The 23545-nt window shown below is 47.8% G+C and overlaps 1 protein-coding gene across 1 annotated transcript; it reads left to right on the top strand.

Moving 5' to 3' along the window:
• Positions 1-790: 790 nt before the first annotated feature.
• Positions 791-3488, top strand: LOC120648749 (protein DETOXIFICATION 49-like). The gene has a single exon (XM_039925423.1). The coding sequence runs from the start codon at positions 1307-1309 to the stop codon at positions 3017-3019; it is 1713 nt and encodes a 570-aa protein (XP_039781357.1). The 5' UTR covers positions 791-1306; the 3' UTR covers positions 3020-3488.
• The last annotated feature ends 20057 nt before the right edge of the window (positions 3489-23545 follow it).

Below are 23545 nucleotides of genomic sequence, written 5' to 3'. Positions count from 1 at the left end.
ACTTTATTTTAATTATTATTCATTTACTTTCTAGTAACCATCAAGATTAAATACCCTTGTTTTCAAGACTTGGACACTTGTATTATGGTTTCATCCCATTTTTCTACTACTATCCGCTTATAGTTTCAAAGCCTCTCGTCATTAAAACCACTTGCCCCACATTGAATTTATTTGCTAAAAGGGAAAATAAATTCCTCAAGAAGGTCAACAAGAGTGCAATTTATTCTTTTATCGTGTCTTGTCCTATAATGCAGATATTCAATGTGATCGCATTAACGTGTGACGACGCAGAGGGGAAAATAAAAGCAAATCTCAAAGCACCAGCTCTATAAAATGAATTCTACGCGCCCAATGTCAAACAACAAATTAGTAGAGTATATTAAAGCTTGACAACAAGTTGAACTTGTCAGCTAATATCTTTCATGTGCAATTTCATAAAAGCGAAAGGGCGAGAAACAATCAGTAGAACTCACATCATATTGAAATAAGAAAGCAAGCATTGACTCCATTTTCATTGTTAGCCATTTGCACCCCACTCTTCTTTTCCTGTCTTCAAAAACCCCCGACAACGAATTCTAAAAGTGCTATATATCTTTTGTTATAGAAATATATAATTGAAATCAGCCTACACTTTCATTTATCTAATGTACTCCGTAATGAGTTGCTTGATTATTAGACAACAAATTTTCATGATGGTAGTAGCCGTGTGCATGGCCTGGAATCCCTGTGTATATATACCCCTTCCCACCCTGCTCCCCTTCTCCTCATCCCCTGGCCTTTCAGGCTTGAGGCCTTCTTCTTCACCCTCTGACCCTCTCTCCCTCTGGCTCTGCCTCCGATTTGTCTTCTCCCCCCCGGACACCCGGGGGCGATCCAACTGAGCCGCCGCGCGCAGCTTCCCGAAGCCTCGTCCTCGATCGACCTGCTACGCGCCGCGCGATCCAACAACGCCCCGTGCGCGCGCGTCGTCGTACGTGGTGATCCGCGGCCGGCCGAGATCGGCTGCGAGCCTGGAGGCAGCCACTTCGCGGCTACACGACGAGCGCTCCCGTCTAAAACTAACCCCAGCCCCGGATCCTCTCTCTCTCTCTCTCTCTCTCTCTCTCTCTCTCTCTCTCTCTCTCTCTCTCTCTCTCTCTCTCTCTCTCTCTCTCTCTCTCTCTCTCTCTCTCTCTCTTTTCCATCGATCGAACCATATCCATTTCCGCCTATAAATTTAGCCTCTTGCCAGCGTTTAAACCTCCCCCCTGCTTTCCCTCCAAAAGCTCAGTGAGCGCTCGTGCAGCGGCAGAAGCTTCGAGCCACCATGTGTGAGGGGCTCTTCAGCCAGCTGCTGCCGCCGTGCCCGTGCAATGCCAAGGACGGCGGCGCCGGGGATGGCCGTCGGGTTGGTGCGGTCGCCGCCTCTCCGGACGTCGCAGTCGGTGTCGCGGACGACGCGGCGGCAACGTGGAAGGACCCGCAGCCGGTGTTGGCCGACAGGCCGCCGTGGTTGACCAGGGGCGGCGCGGCGAGCGAGGCCGCGTCGATCCTGCGGCTGTCATTGCCGATGATCATGACGGGCCTCATCCTCTACGTCCGGCCGATGATATCGATGCTCTTCCTCGGCCGGCTCGGCGAGCTCGCCCTCGCCGGAGGGTCCCTCGCCATCGGCTTCGCCAACATCACGGGCTACTCGGTCCTCTCCGGCCTCGCCACGGGGATGGAGCCGGTGTGCGGGCAGGCCGTCGGCGCCCGGAATCTCCCCCTCGTCGGCGCCACCATGCAGCGGATGGTGCTCCTCCTCCTCGCCGTGTCCGTGCCCGTCGCCTTCCTCTGGGCGCACATGGAGCCGCTGCTCCTGCTCTGCGGCCAGGACGCCGCCATCGCCGCCGCCGCGCAGCGCTACATTCTGCTCTGCCTCCCGGACCTCCTCTTCCAGTCCTTCCTCCACCCTCTCCGCATCTACCTCCGGACCCAGTCCATCAACCTCCCGCTCACCGCCTGCGCTGTGCTCGCCGTCGCCATGCACCTCCCCGTCAACTACGCCCTCGTCTCGGTCCTCGGCTTCGGCGTCGAAGGCGTCGCCCTCGCCTCCGCCCTGGCCAACCTCAACCTCGTGCTCCTCCTCCTCGCCTACGTCTACATCTCCGGCGTGCACCGCGCCACCGGCGGTTTCACTGCTCTCTCCGAGAAGCTGTTCAAGGACGTTACCGGGTGGGTGCGGCTGGCCCGGCTCGCCGCCGAGAGCTGCGCCAGCGTCTGCCTCGAATGGTGGTGGTACGAGATCATGATCCTCCTCTGCGGCCTCCTGGCGAACCCGAAGGCCACCGTGGCGTCCATGGGCGTGCTCATCCAGACCACGTCCCTGCTCTACATCTTCCCGTCCTCGCTCAGCTTCGGCGTGTCGACGCGCGTGAGCAACGCGCTCGGCGCGAACCGGCCGGGCGCCGCGCGCGCCGCGGCCCGCGCGGGGCTCGCGCTGAGCGCGCTCCAGGGCCTGGCCTCCTTCCTGTTCGCCGTGTCCGTGCGCGGCGTGTGGGCGCGCATGTTCACGTCGGACGCGGCCATCCTGGCGCTCACGGCATCGGTGCTGCCCATCCTCGGGCTGTGCGAGCTCGGCAACTGCCCGCAGACCGCCGGGTGCGGGGTGCTCCGCGGGAGCGCGCGGCCCAGGGACGGCGCGCGCATCAACCTCGGCGCGTTCTACGGCGTGGGCACGCCCGTGGCCGTGGCGCTGGCGTTCTGGGCGGGTCAGGGCTTCCGGGGCCTCTGGCTCGGCCTCCTCGCGGCGCAGGCCGCCTGCGTCGCCGTGATGCTGGTGGTCATCTCCCGCACGGACTGGCCCAGGCAGGCCGAGCTCGCGCAGGTGCTCGCCGGAGTCGCCGCGCCCCTCGACGGCGACGGCGACGGCGACGGCGGGCGCGCCGATGTGAACGGAGACGACGACGGTGGGAAAAACATGGCGCCGCGTGTCAATGTTGCGGCGCCCCATGGCGACGAGGACTCGAGCAGCCTGCTCATCACTGTGCAGGGCTGACCGGCCTGGATCGACAGCGACGGCCGTCTACGTATGAATTGAATCACGGGAAGGTAAACTCTAGCTGGTAGCTAGCTCTGGTATATAGTAGGTGCGAACTGTGAAGTGAAACAAGATTTTTGCAGCCCGAACATTTTTTGGTGGTGCGTTCGTACGTGAGGGTTGGTAGTGTCTGCTTGAGGAAAAGCACGTGTACGGTGTACGGTGTACGGTGCACCACGTTATTGCGGAAAAACACCTGAGACTTTGAGGTGAAAAAAAGCTGGGTGTTTTCTGCAATTACGTGGCTATATACCAGTAGGTCTTCAAGTGACCACTGGTCGTATATCTGGGTGGCCTGGATGCAGCGCAGACATATATATTTTTGTACCTTTTTTAATTGGGTGTTGTTGCCGTTGTATGATGGATACTTACATGTACACAGTATATATACACTATACAGAGAGGATGCAACCAATTTTTTGCTTCATTTTTTCTGAAGAATCTTCAGCCGTATCATATCAGCTGCTTACTCTTTCCAACTATAAATATCTGAGTTTTGACAACATTTGGATCAAGCTTTTTAAAACTTTGGCTACCAGTAATTTCTAGTGTTATATTTTGAAAATACAAAAAAAAAGTACGCTTCCCCATGTTTTCATAATCCTAAATTTGTTAGAATGTTAATAAAGAGTCAATTATTTCACAAAAAAACAACTATGCCTAATAACTGTATCAAATAACCGAACGGGCGGTGATGGATTGGTACGACGACCCGTTCTTCCTACAGCACGTACGGTAAAATGAAAATCAGATTGATGAGGTGGGACGGTAAAAACAGGGACGTCCACGTCCGCGCTTACGCGGGACGCGCCGGTGTTTTGACGGTCCCTGGGTGACGTACCGCGTACGTGCGCGTCGCTGTCGCGCGCGCGATGTCGGCGGTGGACGACGCAGCCGGCCGGCTGCCCCCGCCGCCGGTACACGGCCGGGCCGGGGCGCGGGGGCAGGTGAGAACAGAGCGGTGGTGGTTGCCGGCGCCGTGGCGGTGCAAGTGCAAGTGCAAGTGCAACTGTGCAAGTGGAATTCTTATTCTCCCCATGACTTTGCATGCATCTTGCTCGATCAGTAGCTCCCCTCTTTCTCCTCCGCCCTTGCTGAAGCGCTGACCGGGCGCCCGCCAAACCTGCCGCGCCGCTAGCTGCTACTAGCTACGGAGGAGCACTATAGTTAATTTAGCTACTGGTGGCTAGGTTTTTAACTTTTAGTGCAGTCCTAACACAGACTCTACCATGGAGTCTAAGCCTCATATTTATTATGTTTTGCTGATGTGGCAGTATATTTATAGAAGAGAGAGGGAGAGAAACCAAGACTCCATGTCTTATTTAGACTCCAAGTCTTCACGCAAACCAAGAATGAATGTGAGAGAGACAAATATGCCATATAATCCAAAGTAACACACTTTGCATTAGGAAGTATAGTTTCTCGTGATGGAGTCTTTGAGGCTTAGACTCTACGAGTTGAGTCTGCATTGGGACTGCCCTTATGTCATCACTACCGTAGAAACACCAATTAGTCCCGGTCCTCAACCCCCTCTAGTTTGGGTTGCTACAACCGGGACTATAAATCCTGGACCAAAAATTCGGGCTTTAGTCCCCGTTGTAAAGGGCCCGTGATGCTACAAAAATTTTATATTTCACAAGAATCATATCCAAGATCTCTTGTCTCGCACATAGATTTCTTATCATCTCATCTACACAGCACATGTGACTCTATAGTAGAGTCCTAATGAGTTGGACGTTCCGGTTGGTGGCTCCAGGAGTAAAGAGTCATTTCGTCCCCAAAGTATTGGAATTGGGACTAATGTCTATATTATTCCGGGTCCAATATAGGGATAAATGCGGAGGATCAAATATATATGTAGTAGCTAGTGTGTGGTCTCTGCACCACGGCCTTGTCAATTGTCATTCCTCGCAGTGCCGGCTGCTCGTCGCTCGCTCGCTGACACGTTCTCGCGTGCACACTGGTGATGACTGGCCTAGCTACGGTGTCGAGACCTCATCGATGACGACAACGATCTTGCGCCCGTGGTTCAACGCATGATCTTGTATTCTAGGTTAAGTTTTTTTTCGCGACCGTGTCTGAGCACGTTTTTCATTAAGAGGGAAGAAAAAATTTACAAACGACCTCTGGGTCGGTTACAGAGAAGGGAACCAACCCCTTAAAATACACCCACTAACCACTTTGAAAGTAGGCCAGTAGACGACCTGAGAACCTATTTGCAGCAACTGCTGCCCCCTCTAAGGCCTTATAACCCGCATGAATCCACATGACAATTTCGTCAACCACTGCAGTTTGCATCTCTTGAGCTGTTCGTGCCCGTCGATCAAAGGTCCTGTTGTTTCGTTCTTTCCAGAGGAGCCAAGATACTAGAACCACGAGAGAGTCGAAACCCTTGCGAGTGCCTCTGGGAATGCGCTTCCTTGCTGCAGCCCACCAAACGGGAAGACTAAAAGCTTGACTGTCAGGCGCGACCTCACCCCAGCTAAACCAAGTCAAAACTGTAAACCAGATTTCACGAGAAAAAGGACAGAACAGCAGTAAATGATCAATGGACTCTGGCTCCTGATTGCAAAGAATGCAAGCATCGTTGTCCTGAAGACCGTGGCGCTTCCTGCGTTCTGATGTCCAACAGCGATCATGCAAAGCCAGCCACACCAGGAACTTGCATTTCCCTGGTGCCCGCGTTTTGTGGAGAATTTTAGCGCCATTGATCTGATATTGCCCAACATAGAAAGCTCTGTAGGCCGAGGAAGTAGAGAAAGTTTTGTCTGGGGTCCAAACCCAACACACTCGGTCCTCCAAGCTGTCATTGAGGTGCACACCTCTCAGGATGTCCCAAATCACTAGATAATCTAGGATTACTTGTACCGTCAAGGCACCCGAAATGTCCATGGTCCACCGATTATTACTTAGTGCTTCTGCAACCGAACGCTCTTTCTTGACCCTACTGCCAACAGCCTTAGAAAGGTACGGTGCAATGCCCAGGATGGAGCGCCCATGCAACCAGCGATCCGTCCAGAAGCGCGCTTTGCGACCGTTACCAATCTCAATACAAATTGAAGCCTCGAACATTGCCTGTACAATTTTGTCTTTCTCATCAGGTAGTTCATGCCATGGGCGTGCATCCTCAGAACGTTTTTGCCACAGCCATTTCATACGTAAGGCGCAACCAAAAAGGTGAAGATCAATAATACCCAAGCCTCCTAGGTCCGGAGGGCGACAGACTCTCGACCAAGCTAGTAAGCAATGACCACCTTTAGCTTCTTCTGCCCCTCGCCACAGAAAACTGCGTCTATAACTATCAATGCGGCTGACCACCAATGGCGAGAGCTTGATAACAAAAGCTGTGTGCGTGGGAATGGCCGAGAGAGTGCTCTTGATCAGGACCGTGCGACCCGCCCTCGTCAACATTCCCGCCTTCCAACTGGGTAGACGATTGGCAACTTTGTCTACAAGGGGCTGTAAATCCGACTTGGTGAGCTTAAAGATCCCAAGTGGGATGCCCAAATATTTGATGGGAAAAGGATCAAATTTGCCTGGAAAGTTTGCGACCAAATTGACCGTGGCTTGTAAGTCACACTGTATCGGAGAGATGTGGCACTTGTTAGGATTTATTCTGAGGCCTGAGGCACATCCAAAAATTTCAAGGATGGTTCTAATGAGTGCTAGGTCTTGCTGCTCCGTGGATGAGAAAATGACTACATCATCTGCATAAAGGAAAACTCTCTCGCAGATCTTCGGGTGTAGTTAGGATTTATTCTAGGTTAAGTTTCTCGCCATTTTTTGTGTTGCTCTGATCCATGCATGTGTGTACATGCATCCACATTGTGGCTAGCCGTTACCTGAACCGCGATCGCAGGTCGACATTTGGAGAGTGCTCACGGCCTCACGTACGGGCCGGGGGCATCATTTTCAGGACCAGGCTGTATGTCCCGCACGGGCGGTAAATAAAAATACCATTGCCCAATCGCGTGTTCTTACTTTCTATTTGTTCCACACACACATATACAATGCATACAACTGGGCTTGGGTTTGTAGTAGAGTACTCTGTAATGATGATTATTATTCCTCTATCAGGCCTGCTGTCAACTCGATCCAAGTGTAAGCCCAGAGATCAACCCGCGATTATTGGTGCATTTTTTTTTTGGTACACGCCTCGGAATCCAATCATGGATATCGGCATACAATAATGAGGACTAATCCAGATCGTCTACTTATAGCTGCATACATATTCTGATGTTTGAAAAGGAATCTTGCTAATGTAATCTCTACTATGTGTCTACGCAAGGAAGAAAAGGATTCCGCTGTTCGAAATTTCCATGCCTTCGCTTTCTTTCCAGTTTTCTGAACATCGTCGACGTAAACTGCTGATCCATGCCTCTGTACTTTTCAAATGGGGGTTGATGGATCATGGTCGCCGCCGGCCATACGAACTTGAAAAGTACATTAAGCTATAGCTAAAAAAAAGCAGTGCAGATCAAGCTGGCGCGCACGGCGGCTTCACTTTAATTATGGTGCGCTAATCAAAGAGCAAAATGACCATACGGGCCCTGCTAAGAGGCGAACTGCATCCGCGCGCGGCAAATCGGTGGATCTTCAGAATGCGATCGATGCTTCAGTTCCATTGGTCTCGTGAAGCGGCTCAAACCTTTGCATCTCCATCAGCTCATCAACGACCCCATAAGGATAAAAGAAACTGCAGATCGGTACTGCATGCAAGGAGAGTGGCAGGGAACGGTGACCTAATAACTTACCGTACACATTTCCAAAGTACAGCGCTCGCCTAAACAAATTAAGAATAAACAGTTGATCATGGCCCTTCTGAAGTGCAACGAGCTAGCTAAATGCAGGAGTGTACTAGAAAATGCTTGATGCAGGTGGATCAGAAGCTTCCAACAAACGGTTTCTGCATATGCTCATCTGGTAAGTCCGTTGACATTTTGATGCATAATGCATGAAGGTAGAGTAGTAGATGGCATGGAGAAGTCCTATTTTTAATCGGCTGACTATTTGGATCCCATGATGCGTTGTTTACTGTCAGAGGGAAGCAAAAGCTGGGGACGGACTGCCTATCTGCAAGGTTGAAGGCCGGCACGCTGACATGACACGCGTTCATCATTTGCAGGATGAACAGTTAATAATCACGGCCAATATAATAATGTCAAGCCCTTGGTGATGGTTTTTTTTTTCACATCTGCAACCAATTAGGACTAGCTGACTCCTGCGATGGCTGTTTGACCATGAGAGAGCTAAAACTAGAGGCATAAGGAGCTCAGAGATGAGGTGTGGCCTGGATACGGTGTTGCTAAACTCACCACTAACAAGAATTTGGACTACTTTCTTTGTCTTGAAAGAAATCATTCCTAGCCATTCTTGTTTTCCCGCCTGTCCCCCCCCCCCCCCCCCCCCCCTGACATTTTGCAACTTACACAAGTTTGTGTGTAATATTTGCCACTGCACGCTTGTAGAAAAACATGTTTTATGCAATAATAATAGGCATAATTTAAACTTTTGTAACTTGCATATATGATCTTAAGAACCTTTAGAATCTTCATTTTCAATTTGTCAATAATCTTTTGAATAGTATGTAGGAACTCAAGTCGTCGCTATTGAATGGGTTCATCCGTGTTACTCTTATCTATAGAGCTATATATATGGATCGGGAGGTACAACACGGGCCACTATATATTAAACACATATCTTCTGTGAGGAACCAGCCCAAGTTAATCCCGTTTAATCAAGTTATCGTCCATTGATCAACTAGATTAAAAAGGGCCAATCCCGGTAGTCCTTGAAATGTGTCATGAGCACCGCCCAGGATTTAAACACACTCCACTTGCACAACATGTAGACATCGTCACACAAACACAACCGTACATAGAGTTTAGATTACATAAAAGAGGTTCAAGTACAAGGACATCAAGTTTTAGAGTTTTTGCAGCGGAAAGTTCTACGTCGCGCTCATTCCATACATAGTACAAAATAAGAAGATTAACACTATATGCCGATAGTGCCCTTCTCACAGCTACCGGCCATCTACTCCTCACCCGCACCTCCGTCCGCGGGTAGAAGTACCCAAAGACAGCCTCTGACTGCGGATCACCTGCAACAACTTTAACGATAGCACCATGAGTACAAAAGGTACTCGCAGGGTTTATCCAATATGGGTATATACTATCCCGACCTCAAGGAGAATGCATTTAGTTAGTAGCAAGGATAGGGTATGGTATTTAACTTTTGCATAAAAGCATCTAACTTTGATCAAGTTGTAATAAGCAAAAGATAGAGCATCTATGATCTCTAAAGCATGCATCAAACAATTACATAATTAAAGTATTCATAAATCATAAGCTCAATCTTCCATGAACTTCCTCGGAAACTCTACGTTAAAGTCAAAGTACAAGAGCGTGCTCAATGTCCGAGAGCGCGTCTATTGCAATAGATCAAAAACCCTGCAGGGGTGTACAACTTTTCCCACACGAGAACAAGACCAACGACCATACCCACGGCCAAGGATAAATGTTGATTCATGCCTCAACCTTTCACACAAACACAACCGGCTATGAGCGAACGGTCGAGAAGGACAAGTGCACCGGACCCGCCGATCACACTCCATCACAACTCGCACCGAATCCGATCAAGGTAAGGTGTGACTCATGTTAATTGGCTTACCGTCCCATTATAAAGTATGTGGTTTATACAGAAAGGTTCTCAAGTATCAAAGCGATTACGCATCGGTCCTTAATCAACTCAAGCAAGACTAATAATGTGAGCTCCATCCCAACATGGCCCTAACATACTTGCCCAAGTCCGAATCATCTTTCATATTTGCTCAACTTTTATCCATTCTTGACTAATCATGTAAATTAATCAAACATCCTATAGCTCGCGAGTGGTGGTGACCTTGCCACCTCTCGTCTTGTACCGTAGCTAAGCATGGCTAAGCATATAGTTCGCGACACCTATTCAAGCATACTCATCTAAGGATGATATCCTAATCAAGGTTGATAATGCATCAAATAGGTTCTACGCAATCAATGATATATATATAGTAACTCATGCGCAAACAAGACACATATACTTCATTGATCCAAAATAGGGTGTAAGAAATGCTTAGGGGCCTGCCTTGAGTCTCGACGGGAGTAGAGTCTCCAATGATCTCCGGTTCAAGCTCCTCTTGCTCCGGCGTTACGGTCTCCACACGAGTGCAATGATGCATGATAAATAAATATGCAATGAATGATTGACATGATATGCAAATGGTATGAGAAGGTATGATTTAACATTGCAAAATTATGATAAAAGGGGCTAGATATGTAGTACATATGTGGATTAATTATAGCTAAGTGTAAGGGTAAAGAATAACTAAATGCGGACTGTCCGGCTCTAAATGGCGGACCATCCGCCGGTCAGGTGCAGACCGTGTTGGGGAAAACATGCTCTCTGACTAAATCACGGACCGTCCGCATAGGTTAAGAGGACCGTCCGCATCTCAAATTTTGAAAGGCTAGGAATCGTGTAGAGGCTCTGTTGATTTTTGTCAGGAGCTGGCGGACCGTCCGGCCTTGTCGGGCGGACCGTCCGCGACACGGCCAAGGCACACCGGCGAGATCGCCGCCGGTGATTCCGGCCACGGTTCGAGGTGGGGTTTGTTCCTAGAGGTTCCTGGGAGTTTAGGGAGTTCAGTTTGGCAACTAAACTTCACATGCATTAGGGTTTCGAAGCTCTAGGTCAACAATGGTGATTGGGCTCTAGGTGAGTTCTTGGCCTCAAATCCTAGGGCAATGGGGGATAGATCGGGGAGGGGAAACACTCACCGGCGTCGAGTAGGATACCGGCAAGGGCTTCAAGGCGACGGGAAAGGCTTGGAGTAGCTCGGGGTCATCTTCCTTGCTTGGGGCTTGAAGGAGGAGATGGAGTAGAAGAAGAACTCCTTGGGGAAGCTCCTCCCCGAGGAAGAAGAGGAGATCAGGGCTGTGTAGCTCGTCGGCGTCGTTTCTTGGCGTTCTCCGGTGATGCTCCGGCGAGGTAGGGCTTCAATGGCAAGAGATGAGGAAGGGGAGCTCCTCCATGGCTTAGCTAGAGAGATAAGTGTTTATGGACAGTGGGAGGGAGAGAGAGGGCTGGGATATGGTTCCCAGGTGAAGAGGGGTCAAGCTGACGAGTGGAGCCCGAGGGTAGGACGTGGCGCCCAGACTTTGGGCGCACGACACGCACCAGAGATGCACTGGCGGACCATCCGCGAGTGAGGAGCGGACCGTCCACGGATGGGTGACGTGGCAGTGATGTCGATGTGTCCGAGGTTAACTGTGGTCGGCCACGTGGCATAACAGCGGACCGTCCTCCGTATAGGGGCGAACTGTCCGCCACTACCAAAAACAGTGGACTAGCCCAAGGTTTAGTTCTCTCCTTAGGTGTGAGCTAATTATGTTTAAAGCTTAATGATGCACATGATGCCATGTTTAACTTGTTAACAAACATAGGGCTGTTAAAAATTCTCCCCCCGTTGGAGAAATCTCGTCCCGAGATTTGGCTAAGGACCTAAAAAGAGGGCGGACTGTCCGCTAGGTGGGGCGGACTGTCTGGTGGTCAGTGAGGAAAAATTACCAGAGAGGGTTGTGCTCGGTGAGGTCCTGGGTTTTGTCTATGGTGGACTGTCCGGTTCAGAAATGCGAACCGTCGGCAGTAAAAAGGCTGGAAACTCTAAGTTTCGGGTTGGTTCTATGTAAATCTGGGCAAGTCTACTACGGACCGTCCGCGACGTATTGGCGGACTGTTCGCCGGCTAAACTAGCGGGACAACAAGTTTCTGGGAGGGTTCTGGTACAATTTTTGAAACTACGGCAAACCGTCCGCTGGTAAAAACCGAACCGTCTGCAGGTGATTTCAGCTGGAAGACACAGCTTGCAGGCTCTCTGGTGGATTTGGAGTTTTGTACTGCGGACTGTCCGCGTCAGAATGCCAGACTGTCCGCGAGACACGAAAAATGCCCAGAAATAGCACAACTAGAAGTGGGTTTTCTCAAGACATGAAGCATCCAACAACAGAAATTTCTCAGATTTGGTGACAATCAACTTAGAACCAATAAGAAGTTGTTGAACAAGGTAAATGGGAGGGTTGCGAGTGCACATACTCAATCTCAAATAGTTCAGGATAAGATTGTCGAAATTGGTCTTCTTGCTCCCATGTCGCCTCACGCTCGGAATGGCGACTCCATTGGACTTTCACAAATTTGGTGGTTTTGTTTCTAGTCTTGTGTTCCGCTTGATCAAGAATTCGAATAGGATGCTCTTTGTAAGAAAGATTCGGTTAGATATCAAAATCTTCATAATTGGTGGCTTCTATAGGAACTCTTGGGCATTTCCTCAATTGAGAGACATGAAACACATCATGAATAGTTGATAGAGATTGTGGCAATCCTATCGGTACGTTTTGCCAAAATCCGGAATGGACCAACATAGCCAGGAGCAAGCTTGCCTTTTTCTTGAAATCGTTGTGTGCCTTTGAAAGGGGTAACCTTGAGATAGATATGATCACCAACTTTAAAACGTAGCTCCCGCCTTCCACGGTCGGCATATTGCTTTTGGCGAGATTGAGCCGCCCGTAGCCGTTCTTGAATGGTCTTCACCTTCTCTTCAGCCTTCATGACAATATCTGGGCCAAAGTACACTCGCTCTCCGAATTCCGACCAATTGAGAGGAGTTCTACAACTCCGCCCATACAAGACTTCAAATGGGGACATCCTAATACTTGCTTGATAACTATTGTTGTAGGAAAATTCAGCAAAGGATAGGCATTCATCCCAACCTTTCCCATAAATAATTGCACACGATCTGAGCATATCTTCAAGAATTTGATTGACTCGCTCGGTTTGTCCACCGGTTTGAGGATGATAAGCAGTGCTAAAGGTGAGATCGGTGCCCATAGCATTATGGAGACTTTTCCAAAATTGAGCGGTGAATTGGGGACCTCTATCGGACACTATGGATTTAGGAACTCCATGAAGACAAATGATCTTGGTGAGTTAAAGCTCGGCATATTTCTCAACGGAGTAGTTGGCTTTGACCGGAAGGAAGTGAGCAGATTTTGTGAGTCGATCCACAATGACCCAAATAGAATTGTACCCATGGAGAGTACGAGGAAGCCCGGTAATAAAATCCATAGATATATTCTCCCACTTCCAAGAAGGAATAGGAAGAGGTTGGAGAGTTCCGGCCGGCTTGAGATGTTCGGCCTTCACTCTTTGGCAAACGTCACATTCGGCTACATATCTTGCAATCTCCCTCTTCATGCGAGTCCACCAAAATTTCTTCTTCACGTCTTGGTACATCTTGTTGCTACCGGGATGGATGGAAAATTGAGATTCATGAGCTTCATCAAGAATTTTCTTTCTAATCTCAAAATTCTTGGGAACTACCAAGCGTTTCCCAAACCAAAGAATTCCTTGATCATCGAGCTTGAAACACTTGAGCTTGTCTTCATTAATTCTAGCTCTGAGCTTCATCATGCCCTTGTCTTCAAGTTGAGCTTTCTTGATTTCATCACTAAGATTGGAGGTGATAACTAAAGAAGCAAGCGACCCATGCTCCACCATAGAGAGATTTAGCCTCCAGAAATCTTCACAAAGAGTGTTGACTCCGAATCGAGTGCGCAAGCAATGGCATTGGACCTTTTGGCTCAAAGCATCGGCAACCACATTGGTCTTGCCGGGATGATAGTGAACTTCTAGTTTGTAATCTTTGATCAATTCCAACCACCTTCTTTGCCTCATATTGAGTTCCGCTTGAGTAAAAATATACTTGAGACTTTGATGATCGGTGTAGATATTGCAAGAATTCCCTAGAAGATAATGACGCCATATCTTGAGAGCATGAACAACCGCTGCTAGCTCAAGATCATGGGTAGGATAATTTTCTTCATGACGCTTCAATTGACGTGAAGCATAAGCAATGACTCGGCCTTCTTGCATAAGAACACAACCAAGTCCAATCCTAGATGCATCACAATACTCATTGAATCCTTAGTGATGTCCGGTTGAGCAAGAATCGGAGCGGTAGTGAGTTTGGTCTTGAGGGTTTGAAAAGCATTCTCACAAGCATCGGTCCACTTGAACTCTACACCTTTCTTTGTCAATTCGGTCATAGGCTTAGAAATTTTGGAGAAATTTTCAATGAACGTACGGTAATAGCCCGCAAGTCCAAGAAAACTCCGGATTTCACTAACATTTTGAGGTTGCTTCCAATCGAGCACATCCTTCACCTTGCTTGGATCCACAGCTACACCATTTTCCAAAAGAACATGCCCAAGAAAAGCCACTTCCTTGAGCCAAAATTCACACTTGCTAAACTTGGCATAGAGACAATGACCACGAAGCTTTTAAAGAACAATGCGAATATGCTCGGCATGCTCTTCCTCGGTCTTGGAGAAGATAAGAATGTCATCAATGAAAATCACCACAAAGACATCAAGCTCTTCGAAAAAGATAGAATTCATGAGATACATGAAATATGCCGACGCATTGGTTAACCCGAAGGACATAACCGTGTACTCATAAAGCCCATATCGAGTAGAGAAAGTCGTCTTGGGGATATCCTCCACTCGAATTTTGATTTGATGATATCCCAAACGAAGATCAATCTTGGAGAAGAATTTAGCACCCACTAGTTGATCAAATAAGATATCGATCCTAGGAAGAGGATATTTATTCTTCACGGTCACTTCATTCAACGGTCGATAGTCCACACACATCCTTAGGCTACCATCTTTCTTGTTGACAAATACAACCAGGCATCCCCAAGGTGAGGAGCTCGGATGAATAAATCCCTTGTCAAGAAGAATTTGCAATTATTTCTTCAATTCAGCTAGCTCATTGGGAGGCATATGATTGGGTCTTTTAGATACCGGGGCCGTTCCAGGGAGTAGCTCAATAACAACTCGACTTCCCGGTCGGGAGGCATCCCCGGTAATTCCTCGGGAAATACATCCGGAAATTCGCACACTACCGGAATTGCCTATAACTCCGGCAAAATAGTGGCATTAAGAGCATGAAGTTGAGAACCAAGTTTCTCATGGAAATAAAGATTAACTCGCACTCCGAAAGGGTGCCTAAGTTCAATAGAGAGAGGATTGCACCGAATAACCCCATCATGTTTATTCATCTAATTTATCCCAGTAATGACATCCAATTCTTCTAGATCAATGACCACAAGGCTTACTATGAATTTCAGTCCCGAAACTTCAAGTTGAGCTAAATTCACCACTTCCTTAGAAACTAATGTTGCTCTAGGAGCATCAATGATAAATGGAGTAGGTACTACCCGGATAGGAAAATTATGTTCTATGGCAAACTTTCTACTCATGAAGGAATGAGATGCACCAGAATCAAATAATGCTCGAGTGGGTTTAGAATTGATAGAAACCATACCAACAAGAACTTACATGTCCTCACTAGCTTCTTCCGCCGTGATATGATTTAACTTGTCATACTTGGAATTTTGACCATTCCTCCCATCTTGGCGAGGAGGAGGAGTTGGTGGGTTTGAAGCATTGCCGGCTCCACCCTTTCTTGGAGAGGGACACTCACGAGAGATGTGACCTTGCCCGCCACAATTGAAGCATGGCCCACGAGAGTTATTTCCACCACCGCCTCCCGGCTGCCCCATACCACGAGGAGGTTGACCTTGGGGAGCCGGATGACGGTGTGCCATCCACATGGGTTGAGGAGCACCAAAACCCGGCGCACGGGGTGGAGGAGGAAGTCCCGTGCGGGGGCGTTGCGAGTTACCACCGGTTGAAGAAGAGGCAGCCCGCTTGCGGTTCTCCATATCAATCTTACGGTTCTCATTCTCAAATGCATTCATCTTATACTCGGCCTTGATCGCCTTGCTAACTATGTCATTGAAATCCCGAAAATCCGTGTTAGAGAGATGAGATTGAAGCTTCAAAGACAACCCATTCATGAAATGATCTTGCTTCTTCTCATCCGTGTTGATATCCTCCAAAGCATATTGGGCAAGATAATTGAAAGTGTTGACATACTCCATCACGGGTTTGTTGCCTTGGCGCAACCTACGGAACTCATCCCTCTTGATGTTGAGCACACTCTTGGGAATGTGATATGCTCGAAAAGCCACACGAAATTCAACCCAAGTCACTTAGTGACCTTCTCCAACTTGTGCCATGTATCTATGCCACCAAGCTCCTGTGGCATCACGAAGTTGATGAGCCGCATAATTAACCTTCTCTTGATCATTGCACTGAATGAGACCAAATGTTTGTTCTATGGTACGTAGCCAAAAATCAGCATCTAAAGGCTCCTTTGATCCACGAAAGATAGGAGGGTCGGTGGCCATGAAAGCGGAATGACCATGGCGTTGACCACCATGTCCCTGCCCACCCAAGTGTTGCACAATGGCTTGCATAATTTGATTTTGCATTTGTCGGCTCTCCTCCGACCTTCTAAGGATCTCCACAAGGGTTGGGTGCAAAGGAGGAGGAGGAGGGAGAGGTGGTTCGCCATTATCACCACCGGCACCAGAGTTTTCGACCATCCTGCCGCCAACCACAAAGGAAGTTAGCGACCGGGAAAAGGAAAATTGATATAGTACAATTGCACAAAGAAAATTGCACAACTATGTAAGATATCAACCACAAATGTGTGAGAATAAAATTTTGACATCATAGATAGGATGGATCAAGGAACAATGAGACTAAAGAATTTTGGACAACACTAAGAATCACCCATAGGAAGTAACCATAATCATATATCTAGTACCCCCATATTCTTAAAAGAAACATGCATGAATGATGATAAATGATGACATGTTGCAGCCATACGCACAAATAACATGGCACACAACTAACAGAACGGAGGTCCACATAGATAATATATAGTAGTACATTACATAGGCATATAGCTAACTAGTGTCCCACACGGTCTCACAAATTAACTATTCGATTACATAAAATAGGCGGTACATTACAACGAGTTATATAACTCGAGGAGTCTAATAACTGCCATAGGTTTACATAAATATTCAGAAGGGACCATAGGGACCTCTCGCGAAGTATGGTGGGAAGTCACCAAGAAGGTGATATTGAGGGGATCCGGTGTCTTCGGGGTTCTCCGGGTGAGTGAGGGGTGCATGTTCACCAACAAAGATGATCTCTCTAGTCATGTTGAGGGGTGCATGTTCACCAACAAAGATGATCTCTCTAGTCATAGTTGTGGGGGCAAAGAGGCGCACACGCAGCCCATTAGACATACGTGCTTGCCCCACCACATGTGGAGGAAGATATATGCCTTCAACTAAAGGAAAGCGAAGCTCCAATGGTGCCGCCTCATGTGGGGTGTAATCATTGGGTCCATACAACACATCTTGAGGCACACGGCCCATGTGAACATACATATCCACGGTGCGTTGCAACTCATTGAACCGACATCTTGTCTTGTCTCCCTTAACCCCGCTCAGATGCAACGGAGGCTTCGGTCTTGTGCCGCCACCAACTCGGACATACGCTTTTCATACAAGCTAGCACCTCCCATTCCCATCTCAAACACATTCACACCTTGCAATGGTCCTTGAATTGGGAAGTGAGTGAATGGGTGACGCTCCAACTCGATCACTTCTTGGTGGAGAATTGCCATAGCCTTGTACGCCACTTCTTGGATTGCCATCTCAATTGAAGTTCCATGAGCTGAAATATTGTGAGCTTCCGTGACCCCTTCAACAAAGCGTCTTGGGATGAACACGGTGGCAACGTAGTCCACCATGTCCGGCCCAAGTCCCCTCGCAAAGACCGAATACTCCGACTTCTTGGTTTGCGCCACAAAACCAAGTTGGCGGACGGCGGTTGAAGACGCTAAGTCGTGGAGGCACGGGCGTCGGTTTCGGGACTGGCGGAGGAACGGGCATCGACGGCGTCTAGGGCCTCACTGCAGGCGAGGAGGTGACAGACGTCAGGCAGCGTCTAGGGCCGTCAGAAGGCCGAGGCGGGAACGGCATCCAGGGCCACGGCGTGGTGGCGGGAATCTTCCCGCGCGTGGAGTTTTGGCGGTTTTCTCAAAACCGGCCACCTACCCGGGTTTCGCGGACACTCCAAAACCGCGGACCAGATCTTCATTCCCACGGTGGCATCGCGGAGAAGACTTTGACTCGAAGAAAGAACCTTGGCCGTCGGATGAGTCCTTGTATCTTTTTTCGGTTTTGCCCCTACGGGCTTTCTAGTGTATACTTAAGTCTAGGGGTATTTTAGTCTTTTTGTTCTAGAGTTAGTGGGCTTAAATACCCCCTCACCCCCTCTCCTCTCTCTCCCTGCCTGGCGCCCAGACTCTGCTTCCCTCTCCCGTGCGCCTCCTCCCCCTCTTCCTGTTCTTCCTCCCTCCTTCTCTAGGGTAGGATTTTAGCTATGGATTTTTGAGACTTTGTACTAAGATTGAATGGGAAAGGAGGCCCTTCCCTCCTTGTGCCCTCCGGGGTTTTGACTTTGTTTCAATTTCATACGTCTCGTGCTTTTCTTTGCGATGAATTTTGATTTTGCTTTATTGGTTCTCTGTGCACGAGTTTGTGGTGATAGTGTGACTCTTTGAAGTGATTCTAATCCATCTAGCCTAGTGCTAAAACCCCCGGAATCACGAGTCCCCTCAAATCGAAGTTTTTGCGTTCTTGAGAAAACCCCATTCTTGCTCGGGAATTCCTCGATTCCTCCCAAACCATGGAGTGATTCGTCGATTCCTTTGGTGGGTATGTTCACAAGGTCTTTGTGATCGTACCTGCAAATTTTGGTGAGATTTGAACTTGTTTTGATCCTCCGATCGCCAAGTCTCGGATCGAACCGAGAGCAAAAACAGAGTTTCTGCGTCGAGCTGAGTTTTTACCTACCACCGGTTAAACCAACGCTTGTGATAAGGTGCATTGGATCAACCGGTGAGTAGGTTTTTCACACATTAGGGTTTTTGGGGTTTTTGATTAGTTGCACCGGTGCATTAGTCCCACGTGCATCGGATCAACCGGTGATACCTTTTCACTGACCTTTAGTGTGCTGTTTTGAGCGTTGCACCGGCGTATAGAATTTTCTTAACGTCGGTTCAACCAGTGCTCAGTGCATTTCATTTTGCAAGATCTCTGGACAATTGCACCGACGCTAGGGTTTTGTTTTCATCAGTTTAACCGGTGTTAATCATGCATTTTTGAGTCCCTCTGGACAACAGCACCGACGTTGGTTTTGATTTTGCCGGATCATCCGGTGTGATAACACCGGTTGAACTGACGCTGTTCCAACCCATACGTTGGATCAACCGGTGCTCGCGTTTCTCTGCTGCCGGCTCTTTCTCACCGGTTGAACCGATGTGTTCATACCTATGCACGTCGGATTAACCGGTGAGTTATACTGAGCTGTTTCTAGTGTTGTTTTTCGTGCTTGCTTCCGTGATTGTTCTCGCTTGTCCCTAGGGATGTCGTGTGCTGGTGTAGCTCCTCCATAGCTACTCCACACTTCACCTAGGACGTTAGGTTTGGGTGCATACTTTGGATCTTAAGCCGAGCTTCCGATTGCGATAATTTTTAATCGGCTCCCATTCACCCCCCCCCCTCTAGTCGCTTTTTTGGTCCCTCAAAAGGTACTCGCAGGGCTTATCCAATATGGGTATATACTATCCCGTCAAGGAGAATACATTTGGTTAGCAGCAAGGATAGGGTATGGTATTTAAGTTTTGCATAAAAGCATCTAACTTTGATCAAGTTGTAATAAGCAAAAGATAGAGCACCCATGATCTCTAAAGCATGCATCAAAAAATTACATAAGTAAAGTGTTCATAAATCATAAGCTCAATCTTCCATGAACTTTCTCGGTAACTCTACGTTAAAGTCAAAGTACAAGAGCGTGCTCAATGTCCGAGAGCGCGGCTATTGCAATAGATCAAAAACCCTGCAGGGGTGTACAACTTTTCCCACACGAGAACAAGACCAACGACCATACCCACGGCCAAGGATAAGTGTTGATTCATGCCTCAACCTTTCACACAACCACAACCGGCTATGAGCGAACGGTCAAGAAGGACAAGTGCACCAGACCCGCCGATCACACTCCATCACAACTTGCACCGAATCCGATCAAGGCAAGGTGTGACTCATGCTAATTGGCTTACCATCCCATTATAAAGTATGTGGTTTGTATGGAAAGGTGCTCAAGTATCAAAGCGATTACGCATCGGTCCTTAATCAACTCAAGCAAGACTAACCATGTGAGCTCCATCCCAACATGGCCCTATCATACTTGCCCAAGTCCGAATCATCTTTCATATTTGCTCAACTTTTATCCATTCTTGACTAATCATGTAAATTAATCAAACATCCTATAGCTCGCAAGTGGTGGTGACCTTGCCATCTCTCGTCTTGTACCGTAGCTAAGCATGGCTAAGCTTATAATTCGTGACATCTATTCAAGCATACTCATCTAAGGATGATATCCTAATCAAGGTTGATAATGCGTCAAATAGGTTCTATGCAATCAATGATATATACATAGTAACTCATGCGCAAACAAGACACATATACTTCATTGATCCAAAATAGGGTGTAAGAAATGCTTAGGGGCCTGCCTTGAGTCTCGACGGGAGTAGAGTCTCCAACGATCTCCGGTTCAAGCTCCTCTTGCTCCGGCGTCACGGTCTCTACACGAGTGCAATGATGCATGATAAATAAATATGTCATGAATGATTGACATGATATGCAAATGATATGAAAAGGTATGATTTAACATTGCAAAACTATGATAAAAGAGGCTAGACATGTAGTACATATGTGGATTAATCATAGCTAAGTGTAAGGGTAAAGAACAACTAAATGCGGACCGTCCTGCTTGGGAGAAGCGGACTGTCCGGCTCTAAACGGCGGACCATTTGGCGGACCATCCGCCGGTCAGGTGCAGACCGTGTTGGGGAAAACATGCTCTCTGACTAAATCGCGGACCGTCCGCCTAGGTTAAGCGGACCGTCCGCCTCTCAAATTTTGAAAGGCTAGGAATCGTGCAGAGGCTATATTGATTTTTGTCAGGAGCTGGCGGACCGTCCGGCCTTGTCGGGCGGACCGTCCGCGACATGGCCGAGGCTCACCGGCGAGATCGCCGCCGGTGATTCCGGCCACGGTTCGAGGTGGGGTTTGTTCCTAGAGGTTCCTGGGAGTTTAGGGAGTTCACTTTGGCAACTAAACTTCACATGCATTAGGGTTTCGAAGCTCTAGGTCAATAATGGTGATTGGGCTCTAGGTGAGTTCTTGGCCTAAAATCCTAGGGCAATGGGGGATAGATCGGGGAGGGGAAACACTCACCGGCGTCGAGTAGGATACCGGCAAGGGCTTCAAGGCGACGGGGAAGGCTTGGAGTAGCTCGGGGTCATCTTCCTTGATTGGGGCTTGAAGGAGGAGATGGAGTAGAAGAAGAACTCATTGGGGAAGCTCCTCCCCAAGGAAGAAGAGGAGATCGGGGCGGTGTAGCTCGTCGGCGTCGTTTCTTGGCGTTCTCCAGCGATGCTCCGGCGAGGTAGGGCTTCAATGCCAAGAGAGGAAGAAGGGGAGCTCCTCTATGGTTTAGCTAGAGAGAGAAGTGTTTGGGGAGAGTGGGAGGGAGAGAGAGGGCTGGGAGATGGTTCCCAGGTGAAGAGGGGTCGGGCTGACGAGTGGGGCCCGAGGGTAGGACGTGGCGCCCAGACTCTGCGCGCATGACACGCACCAGAGATGCACTGACGGACCGTCCGCGAGTGAGGAGCGGACCGTCCGCGGATGGGTGACGTGGCAGTGATGTCGATGTGTCCGAGGTTAACTGTGGTCGGCCACGTGTCATAACAGCGGACCGTCCGCCGTATAGGGGCGGACTGTCCGCCACTACCAAAAACAGTGGACTAGCCCAAGGTTTAGTTCTCTCCTTAGGTGTGAGCTAATTATATTTAAAGCTTAATGATGCACATGATGCCATGTTTAACTTTTAGCAAATGTAATAACCTGGCCTAGGAAACGGCTAAAATCCACTCTACACGTTGAATGGACCACACCTGCTAATTAACTCTCTTGTGCTTTCGTCCTCGCTTCACGCAAAAAATTACAACCGGAGTTAATAGCTTCTTCAAGCCACCTATTTAAGCTGGTCTAGCTCACCTTGCCCAAGCAATATGGGACTAAAGTTGCTCTCCCTAGCACTTTGCACACACACATGTGCACAAAGGCCTATTTTGACCCAACAAGCCTTTGGGTTGGGCTGTTACATCTTCACCATTATTGGTTTGCAAATTGGCCTCTAGCTTCCAGAAAGGAGGCAGACCATACAAACCGATAGGGTCATTTGCGGCAAATCGATTAACGTATGTTAAATTGGCTTAAGCACATCGAAGGAGCCAACACGTGCAAATTCATAATGTCATAAAATATTAGCAGCCTACAACTATATGGCTAATCATATCTCCACTATTTTTTTTGAAATAATCTGATATATTATTATACCTACAGATTCAGCAATGCCAATCGATGTGCATGAACTTTAATTTACCGTGGCTGACTAAAAGCTTGAAAATTAAGGTCGTGGCGTTCTCGACAGAGATTTTAACGATGCTTATTAGAATGCCCATTTAACATCAGTAGTTCCAGTCTTTATTTTGGTTGATTTAAAATCAGGAATTTATTTACCAATGCAGATAGATGGCATGCTTGATAACATAGCTATGTTTAGATTTTGGCATGCTTGATAACATAGCTATGTTTAGATTTGTTCTAAGTCAACCAACAATATCTCTACAAAATAATTTATTTCAAAATGGAAAGAGATATGTTGGTTTCATGATGAATCTGCTAATGTAATTTTTACATTGTCAATTATAATTATTTTTTCCCTATTCATAGTCAATTTTAAAATTGTTTGTCTTAGGAGAAACCTAAGAGTATCTATATATTCTAGAACGGAGGGAGTATTGATATTATACTAGGGTAGATATAAACCAGCTAATTCCATACATTTGGATATATAAACCATATTTTCCGTGCATGTTTGCACAATGTTTTATTGGTAGAATATGCAGGCATTGAATTTGTTTGAGTAGAGTTATGAATACCAAACTCTAGTGGAAGGTGCTATATATTTCTTTCACATCACATGTACATGATGTGGCTAACAAGGATCCATTCCCATCGTTGACGTGGGTGCAATACATCTTCAGTTTTTTTCATAATGATAAAGAAAATTACACATAAGAAACTCCACTACAAATATCAGCAAAAACTATATAGTTTTTTGATAGGAACTATAGATTGACAGTCATGTGTGCAGCTCGTTGACATTAGAACGAATAGTACCGTGTTTCAAGATGGAAAACATTGAATTTTTTTTTTGGGAAAGGAGGTCAACATTGATATATAAAGTGAAGCACGCTACTAACAAGTGGCACAAGAGCGCGATCCACCAGTAAAGAGAACAGATACGAGGCCAATGGAGTTTTGAGCCT

The sequence above is a fragment of the Panicum virgatum genome, chromosome 9K, assembly GCF_016808335.1.
Source record: "Panicum virgatum strain AP13 chromosome 9K, P.virgatum_v5, whole genome shotgun sequence".
Classification (NCBI taxonomy): Eukaryota; Viridiplantae; Streptophyta; class Magnoliopsida; order Poales; family Poaceae; genus Panicum; species Panicum virgatum.
Note: the sequence above shows the minus strand (reverse complement) of the source record. Positions and strands in the feature narration are given on the sequence as shown.

Bases quoted from the DNA above. Each gene is read 5' to 3' on its own strand.
- LOC120648749 (XM_039925423.1), top strand. From the start codon at position 1,307: ATGTGTGAGGGGCTCTTCAGCCAGCTGCTGCCGCCGTGCCCGTGCAAT.